Source organism: Aquarana catesbeiana, linkage group LG09, assembly GCF_042186555.1.
Source record: "Aquarana catesbeiana isolate 2022-GZ linkage group LG09, ASM4218655v1, whole genome shotgun sequence".
Lineage (NCBI taxonomy): Eukaryota > Metazoa > Chordata > Amphibia > Anura > Ranidae > Aquarana > Aquarana catesbeiana.
The window spans coordinates 28,607,707-28,628,235 of NC_133332.1; the positions used below are offsets into that span (position 1 = coordinate 28,607,707).

The 20,529-nt window shown below is 43.8% G+C and overlaps 1 protein-coding gene across 1 annotated transcript in view; it reads right to left on the bottom strand.

The window, feature by feature from the left end:
• TEKTL1 (tektin like 1) overlaps positions 1–20,529 on the bottom strand; it is a 33,120-nt gene that overhangs the window by 9,181 nt on the left and 3,410 nt on the right. The window contains exons 2-5 of the mRNA XM_073598173.1: positions 15,082–15,524; positions 12,685–12,789; positions 11,388–11,532; positions 438–592 (exon numbers count right to left, since the gene is read on the bottom strand). Coding sequence (XP_073454274.1) covers positions 438–592; positions 11,388–11,532; positions 12,685–12,789; positions 15,082–15,507 — 831 coding nt within the window. The 5' untranslated portion in view covers positions 15,508–15,524. The remainder of the gene's footprint in view (positions 1–437; positions 593–11,387; positions 11,533–12,684; positions 12,790–15,081; positions 15,525–20,529) is intronic.

The window sequence follows — 20,529 nt, forward strand, 5'->3', positions numbered from 1 at the left end:
TAAAACACGTACGTCGGGACTATAAACGGGGCAGTAGCCAATAGCTTTCATCTCTTTATTTATTCTGAGCATGTGTGGCACTTTGTGCGTCGGATTTGTGTACACACGATCGGAAATTCCGACAACGGATTTTGTTGTTGGAAAATTTTATATCCTGCTCTCAAACTTTGTGTGTCGGAAAATCCGATGGAAAATGTGTGATGGAGCCTACACACGGTCGGAATTTCCGACAACAAGGTTCTATCACACATTTTCCATCGGAAAATCCGACCGTGTGTACGGGGCATTAGAGGCAGGGTCAGGGTAGGACCAACCTGTTGAATGGTCATGATTTGGGAATGCCCACCCAAAAAGTGGCTGAATGCATTACAGACCATTAGCGGGGTTAACTGTGTCCCAGGATTAGGGACCATAATGTTGATAAGTATGGGAGTTACCCGGATGTGAGAGCTTTCCTCTGCTTTTTTGCGGAGTCCTTGTGTCACGCTGTCTTTCAATTCCGCACAGTCCAACGGTTTCTGCCAGTTGGGAGGCTGCGTTTTTCTGAAGTTTTCACGTGTTGAACGGGCGTCTTTCATGGCAGCCTGACAATCTGACAAAAGAGAAAGAAAACATGTCAAGGCATTAAAGGGGTTGTGTTTAAAATGGAGAACGACATAAAAAAAAAAGAATCAAAGAATCAACAAAAAAAGTAAATAAATAAATAATAATAATAATAAAAAAAGCATCAAAGAAAATTAGACAGCTAACACAGAAAACATTGCAATTATGCTGAAGTCAGAAGCACAAAAAAGCACACAATAATATAGCTTTGTATTCAATATTATCATTATTATACTTTAGCAATTGCTCCCCCTGAGAAAATTCAAGCGGATGAGCCGTCGGGTGAGCGAGCGGATGGGCAGACTGGTGAGCAGGCCGGTGAGTGAGTAATCATGCCGCCGGCCCGGGCGGGCGGCTGGCGTGTGGCTGAGGCTGAGCGAGCAGGCAGGTGTTGAAGCCGCTCCCCTTCTGAATATGTGACTGAAGGGACGTTGCGTCACGACCATCTTGTTACTCCCGCACTCGTCCACAGTAAGCCTAGTGTTATTGTGAAGGAATGTGATGTAGATAATAATAATAGTAATCTGAAAATGTCTATTTTCTTATGTGCATACATATTTTTCTCCTTACTCATTATATAAGTATACAGATTTGCTCTGTTCCTATATTTTCTCAAAATGGCGTGTACCCCCTACCTCCCACACACAGAAGAACGCGGAACTGGAGATAAGACCAGAGAGAGCCAAACCTCGTTATGAAAATTATCCATCTTCTTTTCTATCTTGACCAATGAGATGTACCTATTAGACTGACATAGCAATGACGTATTTGTGTGTATAAAACATTAACACCGCCTTGAATAAATTAGAAGTGTAACAGTAACGAAACTGAGCGTGTCTCAGTGTGTTTACTTTTATATGCATGCATATCAACACTTTTCAAATTAGAGACAGCAGCAGATAACCTTGAGCTCGATTGGAGCTCTTAAACATTTCCCTAACAGATGGTGCCGAAACCCGGGATCTCAGGCTACGGTCGAAGTTATACCGCGACAAGCATTCGGGCGTTAACTGATTAATGAGAGTGGGGTTTGCGCAGCCCTAACAGTACCGGTGAGTTGATTGATATTCTTACCACTGTACGACTCTCTTATCTTTCGGTTGACGGCTGGATTCTGTCGGTATGCTGAGACTGTCTTAGAGGCAGGTATTTCCTCGCCTGAGGTTGTTTAACGAACCTGCTGATGGGTTTCTGCTGACTGTATTTTTTGTTCACTGTCTGTCATTCTTTGGGTTACGAAACTCAGCAGTCTAAAAGTGCTACATGCGTGAATGTATGGTCTCATCTCCAGACGAGCTGTCGGCCTCTGGGATGAGATAGTTTCCTTGTAGCAGTCGTTTATAGACAGGTGTACTCTAGGTTCAAGGAACCTTTGAGGGTTATCTCAGCTGCTGGCTTTGCAGTCTGAAAGCGTTACAGAGGACTCACCCCAAGAAGAGTTGTCGGCCTCTTGGTGTAGAGCTGTAGAAAAACGTCTATAAACGGGTTTATTTTTGCAGGGTGGTCTGCCCTTGCGTTTATCTTAGCCTGCTGAGGCTTTACGGTTCAGAGAGTGGCAGGTGTAATGTCCTGTCGTGATTGTATTTGTGGTTTATTGTTTGATATACACGAGAGGGGGAGGGGGGCTGCCCGGGGGATCTGTTGGGTCGCGGGCCGTTGCTCCTCACTACCCCTGATGTGTTTGTTCTTGTTCTGAGATTAACTGTACATTAGTCTTATGTGCCCACACCGAAGGAATTTGCTGATAAGAACGCTGAGAAAAATATTAACTCCTTGGTTGTATGTATTCCCCTCTCAAGCCGTTAGCCGAGAAACAGAAAGTGATATTGTAATGAAAGTGATATTGTAAAGAAGGAGAGAAGAAGATGTTGAAATAGTTAACAAAGTTGAAAGAAGTGACGAAAGTTATGTTGCTGAAGAGACAGGGAGAAAAATCCTGTGTGATAAAGAAAATTGGATAAAGGAAGTTAAGAAAGATGGCGATTGTATTATGTATGTATAGCTGATGATATGTTGGAACTTTAAACAAAGGAGGGGAGGGACAGCACTGCCCTCCGTCTAACAACCACTCCTTTCTCACCACCCAAGCACAACCCACTGTGACAACTCAGCCCGGCGGCCATCTTAGTGCACCCATGCCTTCACTTTCTACCCAGTCCAGTGCACTTCCTGCCGGCGGCCATCTTGGTACACCCAGTAAGCTTAAACAGCCTGTACCCAGCCCTCCCTGTTTTAGACCAAGATGGTTCATACCACACACCTGTCTTCCCCAATACGGGAGCATCACATTCCCAGGCTGGATATGTTAATGATGAAGAAGCATCTGAGTGGGAAGCCCGACAGCAGGCAGCAAGGCCACCCACTGATTTAACCCCCAATCCGGCTCCAGACTCTCAGTTCCGAGAGGATCTCAAACACATGCTGGCAACCGTAAAGAACAGTGCCTCTTGTCAGCCCCCGCCCCAACAACAGTCTCGGTTACCAGAAGGGGCACCAGTGATGTATGTCGCTTTTACTCTATCACAAGCAGCGGCCTTAGTGACAAGTCTGCCTGACCCAGAGAAGCAGCCAATTCCCTTCTACCACAGGATAGTGCAGATACAAGAAACTTACTCAGCTGCCTGGAGAGACTTGATCAGCCTATGCCAAATCAAAGCAGGATATGTCTTTTGGCCAGTCATGCAGATGGCCTTCAATGATGCCTGCCTGACAAGTGCCACTTCCTACACCTCAGGCGTGGAGTTCTGTGCACAACTCCACGACTGGGCAAAGGAGAAGTTGACGGATCAGAAGACCACAATCCAAGATATTACCCAAGATAAAGGGTAGTGTGTGAAGAAGTATCATGCTAGACTCATAAAGACACACACACACATGTTATCAACTGCTTTTGTTTCAGGGCTCAGAGAGGATATCAGAAAAGGCCTGATGGTGGCCCGCCCTGAATACCATTCAATGAAAATGTCTGATTTATTGTTGGTGGCCAGAGGTATAGAAAATCAAAAAGGTAAAAAACCAACGCCCCTCATGGTAACCCATGATGAAGATCCCGCCTACACTCGTCCACCACCACTGCCCAATACCAGGGTAAGGATCACCTGTTACAACTGTGGGAAACGGGGTCACATAAGGAAAGAATGCAGAGCCCCAAGATGTCCCAGACGAAAAACCTACCACTTTCCTCATTGACAGGGGTGCAGCCAAAAGTGTGTTGAGAGCGGTGAACCTGCCTAATAATTCTTTCCTTTCCACTTCCTGATTTGCTTGCCAGATTTGTGGTGTCCTCTACATGTCCCTTGAATCTACTAGGAGCTGATGTGTTGTCCAGACTACAGGCCTCAATCAGGACACGCCTGAAGGGGGGTGAAGTTACATACTCCCCTATCTTTAGAAGACTCATCTGCTTTGTGTTCTCTGCCTCTCCTGATGACACTTAATGAAGAAAAAAAAAAAAAAACTTCAAGTTCAATACTGCAGGAAGTACTTGACAGAATCCCTGCGTGCCTATGGTCCACAGGACCGGGAGACAACGGTAACTTAAAGGTGCCACCAGTTTCAGTCAAGCTAAAAGAGGGCGCTTCATTGCCCCGGAAACCACAATAACCCCAAGAAGAGAATCCTAAAAAGAGAACCAGGTACCTACTGTGGATGCCTTTGACTGCAAAATACCTCACAGAGGTGGACCTTACAAACGTTTTCTTCAGTGTCCACCCTCACCCCTTCTGCTGGTACCTTTTCGCATTCATCCACGGAAAGAAACGGCAACATACCTAAACAGTTGTGCCACAAGGGGCACAGAACTTTCCAAGCCAGTTTGCAAAAGCTATGGCTATCATCCTTGACACATGACAAAAGGAACACCCGGAAGTGATTCTCTTCCAACATGTTGATGACCTTCTCCTTTGTGCAGCTGACTTACCCCCTGTTGAAGTCACCTCAGAAAGCCTGTTGTGCTATCTTGCCAACCAGGGCTGCAAAGTCTCAAAGCCCAAATTGCAGTGGTGCTCAACACCTGTCATTTTCCTTGGACACCGTTTGTCCCATGGGACACGACACCCCACTGAAGACAGGGTGCAAGTAATCTCTGACACCCCACTGCCACAAGGTCAGAAATTCCTTCATGCCTTCCTTGGACTAATTTCCTAGTGCAGAGCATGGATTCCAGAAGCCTTCCTACTGATGCTCTGCAATCAGACCCTTCCAGATGTCTCCTGAAGAAATATCTAAAGTTTGAAACCCTTGAGTGCGCCACCCCCGGCGCTAGGGCTCCCAGCCTATGACAAAACGCTCAAGCTCTTTGTATCCGAACGTCTGGGACATGCTGCAGGTGTACTCACCCAATCACACGACATCAGCCTACGCCCCATAGGATATTATTCCTGTCGGCTGGATGCGGTAGCAAGAGGAGGCCTATTGTGTCTGCGAGCTGGATTTGCTACACAAGCCTTGCTTGACAAAACTTTGAACTTGGTCCTCGGACACTGCCTCGTTCTGCTTGTTCCCCATGACGTTGTTGCCATATTCAACCAAGATCCAGCCGAAACACTTGTCCACTACCAGACACTTGAGACTCCTGTGTTCCCTCCTACTAGACAGCATTACTCTATTAAGTTGTCAAGCACTGAACCCTACCACCCTTCTTCCACTTCTCGAGGGGGGAAAGGAGGAGGAGGAGTAGAGTCTTGACTTGTCACCCCCGTGACCGCACAGGACACGCGGTCACCACTGAAAATACTGTTCTACAAGCTGAAGCCTTAACACCGGTGATGTCTACACAGGAGGCAGAGCTATAAGCACTTACTACAGCACGTAAATGGGCAGAGGGAAAAAGAGCCAACATTCATGGACTCAAAATATGCTTTCAGCATTGCCCATGATTATGGTGTTATCTAGGACAGAGGATTCCTGATGGCTGCAGGAACACCTGTGAAAAATTGATTGATGCCTTGCTTCTCCCAACCCAAGTGACTATTCTGAGTAAAAGCACACGACAAAATGAACTCAAAAGAAGCTTAAGGCAATCATCGAGCCAATACAGCTGCCAAACAGACAGCTGGTGGTCCGCGGGAAGTGGACAGCAGGGTGGTAGAAGAAGACCACCCCGTGCTTACCTTACAGACTTTCCCAGTGGACAGAGTTTATCTAAAAGAACTACAGGAAACAGCAAGTCCGGATAAGAAGGAAAGCTGGAAACGGAGAGGAACAACTCTCAGAAATGGACTATTCGAGTGCAACAAGAAGCCTTGTCTACCCAGGAGTATGTACCCAGCCGTGGTGCAATGGGCACATGGAGCTGCCCACTTGACAAAGACTTTTATGAACTCTCTTATCAACAAGTGTTGCACCAAGAGTTACTCCACTGACCGACAGCTTCTGCAGATCATGCATTATCTGCACCAAATGTAACCCAGAATGCACAGAAGAAGCACCTGGCAAAAGCCCTATACCCCATTCCAGAGGATGCAAATTGATCATTCTCAAGTGCCAAGAAGTGGCAGATTCGAATACGCCCTAGTGGAAGTGGTCATGACTGCCAGGACCACAGCTAAGAAATTACTGAGTGAGATAGTATGTAGATTTGGGGTCCCAGAGGTGATATTGAGAGATCAGGGACCAGCCCTAACAACAACCCTTACTAAAGAGATTTGGGCAGCACTGGGGGTTCAGTTGGCACTACACATCCCATACCACCCTCAAAGTAGCGGGAAGGTAGAAAGGATGAATGGGACACTAAAAACAGGATGTTAAAGATGGCCCAAGAGACTAACATGAGTTGGCCAGACAGTTAGCCCATTGCCCTGTTCAGTGTCAGACACACCCCCAGGGGAAACATGCCCTATCCCCTTATGAAATTTTGTTTGGTTCAGCCCCCAGACTTGGTTGTTACTTTCCACAACAGTTACAGTTACAGTCTGATGTGTTGACTAATTATGTAACCACATTATCACGAGAATTAACCTGAATGCATGTCCAGGTGTTTTCTTCCATTCCAGATCCTGAATTAGATACAGGAACACACCAACTACTGTCTGGAGATCCTTGAGCCAAGTTATGATGGTCCATTCCAAGTTTTGCTGACCACAGCCACCTCAGTCAAGTTGGCCAGGAAGAACACCTGAATGCACGCTTATCACTGCAGGAGAGCGTGTTTTCGGGTGCTGCATATCCTTTTTCTGTTTGATCTAGGGGGGAGGGGCCCAGGAGGTGGCCATCACAAAAATGATAACATAATTACGTTTTGGTGTAACTCTTCAGGTACACATGTGACCACCTTTACCTTAGATTACTGTGACATAGTACCTTGTCCGTTTGACCCTTCATGGTGATGCCATTGGTACAGTGATATCCCTGACGGTAAGGACATATATGTATGCCACACAGACAGTTACTGGGGACAGAGTTGTGGTTTCTGTGGGGGCCAGTGGGTTGGAACACAGGGCCAGAATGGGCGACCACAGAGTGCATTAGACAAAAAAGATGAAAATAGAAAGCCCCATATCCTAACAAAAGATACCCCTGATACATACACTGACCCAGCACACAGTCAGAGGAGGAAGCGAGCAGCTCTCTCCGGAAGCTTTGATCCTCATGTATACATACATGTCATAGGGGTTACAAGGGGGGTCCCTGATGAGTTTAAAGCCAGGGATCTGGTAAAAGCTGGTTTTGAGTCTTTGATCCCCATAACAACTGTCAGCAAGAATGTAGATTGGATTAACTACATGTCATGGTTATGCAATAGAGTTTGTCGATCAGCATACCTGTCTCCATGTGTTCATCTCTAGAGACCAGCTGACCCTCACCTGACTGCTTTTGTAACCTCCCCTCTAAGCATGACCCCACCCCAGGCCCTATCAGGGAACCCTATATTAACCTGTGCACTGCAAGCCAGCAGTGCTGATCAACCACTGTGTGTTAGCCTCTATGTGTACTTGCTGTGTTTCCTACATCTGATTCCTGTTACCGACTTTGGCCTGTTCCCGACCATCCCTGTTTGCCTGTGACCCTGATGTTCCAGCCAGCTCCCTCCTTCCTCATCTCCTGTAGTCTACCGTGAGCGTGAGCTGTGAGACCCTGGGGACCGCGACCTGGAGCCAGACTGCAGCGCAGTCCATCCTCACCACTAGAGGCTCTGGTGAACACCCGCTGGCTCTTAGACTCCGCGCCCTGGGGAATCTATGCTCTAGCTCCCAGTGGGATCTGTGTCAGTGATCCAGTAGACCTGATTCCTGAACCTCCCAGGGTACAATCCGCAGCAGTCAGCCGTAGGGTCTACTACCTTGCGGTGCACTCCTGATCCCAACGGTGTGCATCTGTCACCCAGCCTCTAGGTGACCTGACACTACACATATTATAACCAACAGAGATTTGTAAATTACTCTAAAGATGCCCTCCAGGGAATTTCTGATCAGTTAGCCCCCACTTCCTACATGACATTCCAGGACCTGATGGCCTTAGACATGGTGTTAGCCGAGAAGGGGGGTGTCTGTAAAATGATAGAAAAAACAGGAACTTGCTGCACATACATTCCTGATAATACTGGCCCAAATGGTAAGGTTACTTTAGCTATAAAGAAATTAGAAGATCTGTCACTAGAGTTGAAGAAGAACTCAGGTATCACAGACCCATGGGACCAATATTTTAGCTGGATGAGTGGGTGGCAGAAGGTGCTCGCCCAGATACGGGTAACGGTATTAATAATCCTGGTCCTTTTAGCCCTGATTATATGCTGTATTCTACCTTTTGTAAAAAAGTTAATGAGCAAGGCTGTAGACAATAGCACACCTACATTTCTCCACCAAGAAGAAGAGGACCTCCTTATGATGGAAGATGACAAACCCTTCACTCCTCTACAGTCACTCCCTGTCCATAATCTCACAATCCTATAGGGTTATAGGGATAGATAGCGCCTGACTGCACCTCTCCAGCTGTATCGAGGAGGGAAGTGAACAGTTGCTGCCCAATTCTATATACAGCCTAAAAGAGTTGCTGAGGAGAAGGGCCAGGCTAAAAAGTAGGACCTTTAGTATTAGGGACAGAAAAGAGAAAATAGTCATTTTAGGGGGGATTGTGAAGGAATGTGATGTAGATAATAATAATAGTAATCTGAAAATGTCTATTTTCTTATGTGCATACATATTTTTCTCCTTACTCATTATATAAGTATACAGATTTGCTCTGTTCCTATATTTTCTCAAAATGGCGTGTACCCCCTACCTCCCACACACAGAAGAACGCGGAACTGGAGATAAGACCAGAGAGAGCCAAACCTCGTTATGAAAATTATCCATCTTCTTTTCTATCTTGACCAATGAGATGTACCTATTAGACTGACATAGCAATGACGTATTTGTGTGTATAAAACATTAACACCGCCTTGAATAAATTAGAAGTGTAACAGTAACGAAACTGAGCGTGTCTCAGTGTGTTTACTTTTATATGCATGCATATCAACACTTTTCAAATTAGAGACAGCAGCAGATAACCTTGAGCTCGATTGGAGCTCTTAATCATTTCCCTAACATTATAAGCGGACATCTTTATACACCCACCAGAGTCTTGCTTTTCACAGTTATTTTAAACAGTAAACTCAACTTATATTTCACTAAATAAGCTGAGTTTACTGTTAAAAGTAACTGTGAAAAGCAAGACTCTGGTGGGTGTATAAAGATGTCTGCTTGCCGACTTCTAACTCTAGTCTTACTGCTGACAAGTGAGGGTGTACCAAGATGGCCCCAATGCAACATCACTTTGCTTGCATATTCTGATGAGTTACATGAGGTATTGAGTTACATTATCTCTCACTGCCCACCCTCACTCTGGGACACAGCCACTGGCAAGTGACAATCCGCATCTTGTAGCAGGCGACATTGGCAAGTGACAATCTGCATCTTGTGGCAGGCGACATTGGCAAGTGACAATCCGCATCTTGTAGCAGGCGACATTGGCAAGTGACAATCTGCATCTTGTGGCAGGCGACATTGGCAAGTGACAATCCGCATCTTGTGGCAGGCGACATTGGCAAGTGACAATCTGCATCTGGTGGCAGAGGATGTGGCAAGTGACATGGCAAGTGACAATCTGCATTTGGTGGCAGCCAACAGTGGCAAGTGACACGCTGCATCTAGTGAATGATTTAATTTTACATTACAATGTAACTATCAAGCCATTCAATCAATGTAATAAGAGAAATAATGCGCTTCAATCATCCTGACACCATATCAACCATGGCGCTTGATGATTGAAGTGCCAACACCAGCCATTGCCCCAACAAATTGCCCGCAAAAATTTCTGGCAGTGCCTCTCCCGAGACTAGGCTCTGGATCCGCCCCTGCTATGACCTGGTATCTACCTCTTATTACCCCCCAAGTCCAGGGCAATCTAGGCTCAGAGAAAGTGGGTTGAGCACTGCTAGATGTCAGAATGAGGACATCTTGTGGCAGAAATTAAGTACTACAGGGGACAGTTCTGGATTTATGGTTTTGTATTGGCAGCGGTAAACCATGCACCAGAGAGGGACACCCAAGAATATTCCAAGCAGGTCTTTCCTGCACTTTTATTCAACAAAGCAGCAAACAAACACAGTCTCAATGCAGGAGGGCTTTATACAGCAATTCCATAGTATAAAACAAAATATCTGCTCATCCCAACCACTAACCAAACTCAGGTTAACTCCTGACTAGCAGGGTGTCCCCATAAAAAAATCCCTAAAACAAACAGGCAGCTCTTGTACCTTTTAATGTTCTGTCAGTACTCAGTCTTTTCACCCAGCAGCAGGCTTCCACAGCACAGAGAGAGCTCTGAGCACCAGTTAATCCACATATATAAAGGCCTTTGGACAGCCTAGACTAGTAATGAAGTCTGGCTACCAGTTAAAATGTGGACCCCTAGGAGGCTTTATCCCACTCAAAGCTCTACAAATTTTCCAGGCTCCAGGACCCAAACCACAGCTATATATAGACCAGTGGACCAGTGGCTATTGTGCTTTGTGTCCTGGAGCCCAGAGGCTTTGTAGAACTTTGAGTGGGATAAATATTCCATTCCTAGGTCCACATTTTAACTGGTAGCCAGACGTCATTATTAGTCTCAGCTGTCCACAGGCCTTTATATTATCCCAAACAAAGCTCTACAAAGTCTCCAGGTTCCAGGACCCGAGACACAACTTTTTACAATTCTTAGAAAATGACAAAGTTTGTTTTCTCTGTATCAGCCATAAACCCTGAACCCCTCACCATGTGTAAGTGAGAAACCTGGGTGACACATACGCACTGTCTACAATCCTGACAGTCAGTGTCTCACAGCAGGTAAAACATTTCACACATTTATAGTTGTATATTTAATTGCTTTCCTGGAGTTCTACTTTGATTTGGCGGCACAGTGGTGTAGTGGGTAGCACTCTCGCCTAGTAGTAAAAAGGGTCACTGGTTCAAATCCCAACCATGACACTACCTGCCTAGAGTTTGCATGTTCTCCCTGTGCCTGTGTGGGTTTCCTCCGGGTACTCCGGTTTCCTCCCACACTCCAAAGACATGCTGGTAGGTTAATTGGCTTCTGTCCAAAAAAAAAAAAAAATTGGCCATAATATATGAATGTGAGTAGGGGACCTTGGATTGTGGGCTCCTTGAGGGTAGGGACAGATGATACTCAGGTTGAACTGGATGGACTGATGTCTTTATTCAACCTTAATAACTATGTAACTATGTAACTATGATTATATAGATTGTAGTAAGTAAAGCAAACACATTTACAGAATGTGGTTGTCTGTTCTAGGGATATCACGATACCTTTATTTTCTGGGCCAAGAAGAGTGCTGCCCCCTGGTGTTTTCTGTCCATGTGACTGAGGCCGAGCGTTCTCACTGATAATGTCCAATACTCGGCCCTTTTCTTTGCAAAACTCTGATAGTTTCTGCCGGTGAGAATATAGCACCTGCAAGACCAGAGAGACATTCAGGAAGGTGCATGACACACTACAAGTAACAGAACAAGTTGTACTTGAAACATATACAGTATGGTTGGTGAAAAATTGGTGAAAAGTGAGGCGTTCTTGACAAATGAATTTAAAGAGATTTTCCAACATGCTGATAAATCTCCATGTTGGTGTGACAACAGATACTTCCCAATTTGCTACATAATAACCCCCCCTACCTTGCACAGGCTAAAGCTGGCCATACACTAGTACAGGGGTCTCCAATCTTTCCAAACAAATGGTCAGTTTTTTGTCTTTCAGACTTTAGGGGGGCTGGACTTTTTTTAATAGGATTAGAAAGTGGCCTGATGTCAGTGGATACAGTATAACCAATGGCTCATCATTGGTATTAGTGGGAGTAATAGGTCCCCATCATTGGTATCAATGGGAGGAATAGGGCTCCATCGCTGGTGTCTGTGGGAGGAAGGGTCCAAATCTCTGGCGTCAGTTTGAGGAATAATGCCTTGTGTCCGTGAGAGAAATAGTGCCCCACTGTTGGTGTCAGTGGAAGAAAAATTGCCCCATAGGTGATATCAGTGGGAGAAAGCAATCCCCATCTTTGGTGTTAGTGGGTGGAATAGTGCCTCAAGATCTGGTTAATGGCAAGCAAAGGGCCACATTCGACCCTTGGGCCGTAGTTTGGAGACCACTGCGCTAGTAGAATTTTGTTTGAAATTGTTTTGTTTTAAGAACATTCATTCAATTTTCTAATAGTTAGTGGGTTCTAATCAATGTTCATTTTCAAACTGAGATGAGAAGGATAAAAAGCGCAGGCTGGAACATTTTTCTTGAATGAATGAGTTTCTAACAATGTATGTGGTTTTCGTTCGGTAAAATTAATTTGTTCCAAAATCAATGTTAAAAGCAAACAAAAGTACTTGCAAACAACATCCCTCAAGTCGAATGTCCTAAGAATTTTCATTTGAACTTTCTCTTGGAATTCTACTAGTGTATGGTCAGCTTAAAGGTCTTCAAGAACAACATCAAACCTGTGCTACTCTGTTCCTGAACCACTTTGTATTATCCCAAAACAAACTGGCATATGTTTTTCAAGAGTGGCACATAACAGATAAGGATAAAGGATGTTTTGCCCCCTGTAGGCCAGTGACTGACTTTAAGCTGTCTTGAGATTTCATGTAGCTGGCGTTCTGTGTGTCGCTTTAGGTCCAGGAGGCCATTCCTCTCCTCTTGAAGAAGAGCGTCAACTTTGTCTGGGTACTAAAAAAAAAAGTACAAGATGCTATATGTTAGAATTAGCTAATGACAGCATGCTGGGCTGGACTCTGAACATCAGAGGACACTCTTCACTTTGGCGCTACTCCTTAGGACAGTCCCCTTTAGTAATGGCCCAGAAAATGGACTGCACTGCGACACCACCAGTGATATCCCAGTCAAGGCAAGCACTAGTACTGACACGCAAGGGATGGGAGCAACAACAGTCACCAGGATCCTACATTTAGGTCTGTACTCAAAATATCATTGGATACTTAGATGCCTCCTTCCAATATCAGACAAACATTTCTCCCGTGAACTCTCCAGACCAGAAGACAAGATCCTCAGTGAAATCTCACACTTAGCTTCAGAGATTCTCAGCAAACAGGCCCCCCTGCTACAGCTGGGACCTTAATGAACACAGGTAGAGTTGCAGCTTGGCTGCCTAGAAGGGCAGTAGCCCTTCAGGCTGCGAACTTCTCCTCCTGGAAGAACAGGGCTGCCACAGACCCCACGTTATTTATGGACTCCCCGGCCACCTACTGGTTATCATTCCCCAGAGATTGGCTGAAGCTACATACATTTTCAGGCTGCTTTTTTACTTCTCTAGAAAACAAGGGGAAGCAATCAAACCTGCAAAGCCCAGAACAGCCCAAAGCAATACCAAACTACTCCACTGATTACAAAGGAGCCAAAAAGAAACACTACATTTACCTAGCCTATCTAGCAGCCTATCTAGGAGGGTGCTACATAAAGCCAAAACTTTTTTGTTTTCCATTTTGGATAGAGTAAGAAAATAGTAAAAACCTCTATCAGTTTTCACTATCTCTGTACTATTAGGGGGAGATTTCCCATCACTTCCTGTCATGTAGACAGAACGAGAAGTAAATCCCCCCACAGACAGTTGTTACAAGAACAAATGTTCCCATTGGAAGATTTCCCCTCTATTCCTGTAATGGTGACATCTTAATATTTTGGACTCACCTAACACTTTCTATTCTGGGGACAATGGCCACCAGAACAAATAAAGAAGAGATAGAACTGAGAGCAATAAAACCTAATAGAGGTTCTACATTTTTGCCAGTCTACCCAAAATTAAAAAATTAAAAGGTTGGGCTTTAGATACACTTAAAAATATACATTTAATTTGACGGAAAGAGTTTTGGTAAACCGGTTTACCTTTAACTGATCAAACACAAGAACAAACAAAGTGCTGGATTCAAATTTTCTAAGGGTCACTAAAATTGTCAGTTGGCACACTGACTCTGGTTCGGCAGCACTCCGCAGAAAGCAAGACCCCCCTCAGGGGAAAGGGATACATCCAGAGTTGAGAATCCAGACACATAAAATCCAACGAGATCACCAAAAAATGTCTGAGATAATTTCATGATGAAATTGATTCATAGCATAATAGAGCCAGCACGTTTCAGGGGCCAAATAAACTCTCCTTCATCAGGGTATCATAGTATGTCAACTTCATAGTATGTCAGGACCTGGGTCTAAACCTGCTAACTCTGCTGTGTCTGGTGATGTCTCTTCTTGTTGAGCCAGTTAGTATGTTGGACAGCTCCCTGGACACTTTGCTCCTCCCATGAGCTTCCTATTAAAGCCTTTTCTTAACACTTCTTGCTTGTCACATTATTGTGCTCTCACCAGTCAATATCTCACTCTTATCACTCCTATTGCCATCCTTATCTTTGCTACTACTCATTAATAACCTTTGGCTTGTTCCTCGCCCATGCTTTTGCTTATTCCCAACCTGCAACCACTTGTTACTGACCTTTGGCTTTTTTACTGACTATGCTTCTGCTTGATCCCTACCTGGTATAGGCTCTACTGGACTCTGGCTTACTCACCTTCTCGGGGGGGTGATCCTGAGGACCGTGGCCTGGTACTAACACACAGCAAAACCCATCTCCACTATCAGGAGCTCTGGTGAACACTAACTAGGGCTTAGACTCACATCAGGTGACCTCACATCAGGTGACCTGCTGCTGCACTTATCCAGCTGGTCGCTGGGAGCCTCTCTACTGCTATAGCTACTGGTCTTTAAACCTGACCCCTGACCATGACACTGTACTTGTTATATAGCCCTGATGAAAGGATAGTGTGTTTGGCACCAATAATGGGCTGGCTGAATTATGCTATGAATCAATTTTAGCATTAAATTACCTTGGACACTTGGGAAATTTATTTGGCGCTCTCATTGGATTGTATGTCCCTTTGAATGTTGGCTGGATTGCTGCACAATTCTTGAGCAGCAGATGGCATTAGAAATCAGCAAAAGCATTTGCTCACCCTCTCGGTCATTGGTCTTGTACTGCGTAATTGCAGGGTCTCATTATTGGTCAACATATCTCTTCGAGTGTTGGCATGGGATCGTTCCAGTATGTCTCTTTCTTTCTGCAATCTCTGGATATGGCGGTCTGTCTCCCACAAGGCCTGTCTGAGAATGAACACAGAGCTTCGGGTTTCTCTCATGTAATCACGGGCATATGCATTGCATGAGCTGGCTATAAGGTCCCGATGAAAAGGTGGAGGTGTTGGTTGTGGCCCAGTAGTTTCCTTTCTTTGGGTTTTTTCATCTTGTTGTTTTATTTTTCCTTGGCTGGTCTCAGTGGAGGGAAGAGTAGAAAAGGGACGTAATTGGAGACTGCGGGCCAGTCGGATCGTCTTGTAGGAAGCATCTCGCCAGGTGGCAGAGCCCACAGGAGTGACTGCCATGGGGTTGACACTGGGTCCTGAATAAAGGAACAAAATATCTTCATTTACATACCATAGCTAATCTTTTTACTATGTAATATACTATTATTATGTATACATTAGTGCACTGTGCCTAAGTTAGATTAATGGTATGCAGTAGTTACTTTTAAACAGTGACTGCCATGGGGTCAACAATGGGTCCTTAAAGGGATAAAATCTTCATTTACATTCCATAGTTACCATTTTTACTATGTAATATGCTATATTATGTATATAGTAGTGCTCTGTGCCCAAGTTAGACTTGGTGTGCAGTAATTAATTTTACACAGTGACTGCCATGGGGTCGACAGTGGGCCTTAAGTTATCAAAAGGGACAAAATGTCTTTATATTTATTTTTTGAACTGGAATATAATAGCCCCACTGCAAGGGATCATTTTAAAGTTTCCTTGTATTGGGCTTTTAGAGTACTTGGCCTATATACAAGACTGTACATAGCAAACTTACAACAACATTGCAGTTTGATACACTGTGGCCATAGTTACAGATGGAAGGCCAGGCAGAGAAATGGCTATTATGCTACAGAACACAAAGTCATACAAAGTCTAATAGACGGGAAACCTGGCAGCACCTCAAACACAACAACTGATAGGCACAGACCAATTGGTGGCCTGGGCAGTGATTAGAGATAAATCAATCATTTGTTTCCACAATGCAGTGTGGCAGGTTTTATATTTCCCAGCCTGTCATTTGTTTTTTATTATACTTTAACCGCTTGCCGACAGGCAAAATCACATACTTGTACATCTTTCCACTTCCGGGTTTGCGGCGAGTACACGTGCCACCGGCGACCAGCTCCCACTGTGATTGGACACAGCGGGAGCAAGGCAGATTGCTTCTCTGTGACAAGGGAAGACAGAGATCCTGTGTTTCTGCTAAGCAGCAACATGGGTCTCTGTCTTCCCACAGTACAAGCACCTTCCACACAGTTAGAAAGCACTCCCTAGGGACACATTTAACCCTTTGATTGTCCACAATGTTAACCCCTTCCCAGTGTCATCAGTGCAGTGACAGTGCATATTTTTGTAGCACTGATCACTGTATTGGTGTCACTGGTCCCCAAAAAGTGTCACTTAGTGTCTGATTTGTCCGCTGCAATGTTGCAGTCCCGTTAAACAAAAATATTACTAGTAAAAAATAAATAAATATTCCATAAATATATCCCACCGTTTGTAGATGCTATAACTTTTGCACAAACCAATCAATATACGCTCATTGGGATTTTTTTTACCAAAAATATGTAGCAGAATACATATTGGCCTAAACTGATGAAGAAGTTAGATTATATACATTTTTTTATTGGGTATGTTTTATAGCAGAAAGTAAAAAAAATGTTTTTTGTTTATTGCACAAAAAATAAAAACTGCAGATGTGATCAAATACTACCAAAAGAAAGCTCTATTTGTGGGAAAAATAGGACCTACATTTTATTTGGGTACAAAGTCGCACGACTGTGCAATTGTTAGTTGACCGCAGTGCCGTATCGCAAAAAATGGCCTGGTCATGAAGGAGGGGGTAAATCTTCCAGGGCTGAAGTGGTTAATATAAATGTTATATACAGTATAAGTAAGAATGCTTTCAAATATATATATTTAATTGTTTTTTTTAATAAGTTTACAAAATTCACAGTGAGCAAACAGAAGACAAAAACTAAACCAAATCAATTTTCGGTGTGACTACCCTTTGGTTTCAAACCAGCATCAATTCTGAGGGTACTTTCACAATGAGGCGCTTCTAAACTGACAGTAAAACACTGAGCGCTTTTACTGCGCTTTTCATGCGCTTTTGAAGAGCTTTTCAAGGCTTTTCAGGCACTTTTGAGGAGCTTTCCATTCATTTCAATGGAGAGGGGCATTTTTGAGGTGCTTTTTTTAGCTCTCCACACATGCTCCAAAGATGCTGCTTGCAGTAGTTTTTTCACCGCCCTGCCAGTGCACCGCCCCCATGTGAAAGCATACATTGATTTTAATGGAAATAGGTTTTCAGGGGCCTTTTAGGAGCTTTTCAGGCGCTTTTTTTAGCAGTAAAAGGCCTGAAAAGCACCTCAGTGTGAAAGGGGTCTTACACTTGCACACTGTACACTTGCCCAAAGTCAGGGATTGTGTAGGATTAGAGTCAGGTGTCTGATTAATCAATTATACCAAGCAGGTGCTAATGATCATCAATTTCATGTACAGGTTGAAACATAACCAAAACAGCAACAGCTGTGTAGGAGACTTAAAACGGTGAGGAATAGCCAAACTCTGCTACTAAGGTGAGGGTTGTGAAGACAGTTTCATGTCACAGGTCATGCACCATATCAAGACTGAACACACAACGTAGTTATACTGCATCAGCATGGTCAATCCTAGGTAAAGATTTCAGAGCAGACTGGAGTTTCAAGATGTGCTCTTCAAGCTCTTTTGAAGAAGCACAAAGAAACAAGGACCGTAGACATAGTGATTGGGCAAGGAAACTTAATGCAGCAGATGAAAGACACATCATGCTTACTTCCCTTCAACATCGGAAGATGTCCAGCAGTGCCATCAGCACAGAACTGGCAGAAACAAGTGGGACCCAGGTACACCCATCTACTGTCTGGAGAAGTCTGGCCAGAGGTGGTCTTCATGGAAGAATTGCAGCCAAAAACCCATACTTCCAACGTGGAAATAAGGCTAAGCGACTCAAATTACAAGAAAACATAGGAACTGGGGTGCAGAAAAATGGCAGTAGGTGCTCTGGACTGATTAGTCAAAATGTGAAATATTTGGCTGTAGCAAGAGGCAGTTTGTTGGTGAAGGGCTGGAGAACAGTACAATAATAAGTGTCTGCAGGCAACTGTTTAGCATGTTAGAGGTGCCTTGCAAGTTTAGGGTTACATTTCTACAAATGGTGTTAAACTATTAACACTGCTATTTCTGAAAGCATTATTAATTTACAGCATTTTTTCACACCTGCCTATCATTTTAGCACAGTAGTGCAGATTAAATATTAATTTCAGGCATGGCTATATTATACACAGTTGCATTGGTCCACCTTTGACTAGTGTAACTATGTATATACCATACCTGGCCAATGCCCCTGGAAGCTAGAAATCACTGAAGTAGACACCGTTTCACCAGTGTCCCAGAACTGGGACATTTGGGCACACTATATTGCCCAAATGTTTGATGAAATAAAAAAGATGATCTTATGCCGAGTACATGGATACCAAACACGTCATGCAAATGTGCAGCGGCGACAAACTACATACATTTTTAAAAGCCTTTAAAATCCTTTACAGGTTATCACTTTAGATTTACAGAGGAGGTCTACTGCTAAAATTACTGCCCTCGATCTGACCTTCGCGGTGATACTTCATATGCATGGTGCAATTGCTGTTTACACATATGACACCGGACCGACGCTTGCGTTCGCCTTTGCACGTGAGCACGGGGGGGACAGGGGTGCTTTTTTTTTTCTTTTTAATTATTGAATTTTGCTTTTTAATTTTTTTTAAACTGTTCCTTTTATTTTTAAAAATTTTTTTAATCATTTTTATTGTTAAATCAGGGAATGTAAATATCCCCTATGATAGCAATAGGTAGTGACAGGTACTCTTTTTTGAAAAAATTGGGGTCCTATTAGACCCTAGATCTCTCCTCTGCCCTAAAAACATCTGACCACACCAAGATCGATGTGATAAAATGCTTTCCCAATTTCCCAATGGTGCTGTTTATATCCAGCGAAACCTAAGTCATGAAATGCTTGTAGCTTACTTGTAGCGTACTTATTACATAGAGATGAATGGAGCCATTCTGGTCTACAATCAGCTCTATGGTCAGCTGGCGGAACCACTGGCTGCATTCTCGGGTTCCCTGTTGGGAAAGGAGAGGCCGAGAAATCCATGGAAGACGGTGGGGGGGGGGGGATGGTATTCCCTCCCACTGCTTGTAAAAGCAGTCTAGAGGCTAATTAGCAGCTAGAATTGCTTTTACCTAAAAGCCGACCGCTGGCTGAAAAGAATGATACCAAGATGATACCTAAACCTGCAGGCATCATTCTGGTATAACTACTCAAAGTCCAGCAACATACCAGTACGTTGCTGGTGCTTGTTTGGCATATATTGTAATGTTCTTTTTTTCATGCAGCCTGTGGGCTGAACAAAAATAAGAGATTGATTGGTGGGTATGCCCACCATTAGAATACCGCCCTTCATACACCCACTTCTAATGATGACCACACATGCACCATTTTTTTTTTAACTGCGGTGGTGAAATCACCTCCTACAGCGCTGGAGTCGCTGATTTACGTATCGTGAGAGCAAACGTTGTCAAGATAAATAAATCAGTGCTGCAGCTGCATGGCGTACCTGCTAAGCAAATGATGGTTAACAATAAAACAAAGTAACATTACAGTATAACAGTAAGACATACCATACCTGGAAAGCAAATACAACAAAACATAGTAAAAATAAAACATTTTTAATGCAATCTGTGCCTAAAAATATGTGCCAAAGCATGGGGGCAATCCGCCCCTAATGTTAGGAGCTTCGGCATATATGCTCTTTTTTTTAACTGTGGTCGTGAAATCACCTTCTACAGCGCTAAAATCACGACTTTACTTATCGTGGGAGCAAATGCTGTTGCTGTCAGAATAAATAAACCTGTGCTGCAGCTGAATGGCGTACCTGCTAAGCAAATGATGGTTAACAATAAAACAAAGTAACATTACAGTATAACAGTAAGGCATACCATGCCTGCAAAGCAAATACACAACAAATAGTAAAAATAAAACATTACAGTTCTAAAATACAGGAACAATAGAGAGAACAATAGATATAGAACAACAGAGATCGAACAATAGAGCAGACAATAGAGAGTGAACATAAGAGAGAGAACAATAGAGAGAGAAGAAAAATAAAACCACAACTATTTTTGGCTTTTTTTTTTGTTTTTTTTTTTGCACTCTTATATAAACTGTAAACGTTCCAGATTAAGGTCTCTCAAAATTTGATGGCCATCTCA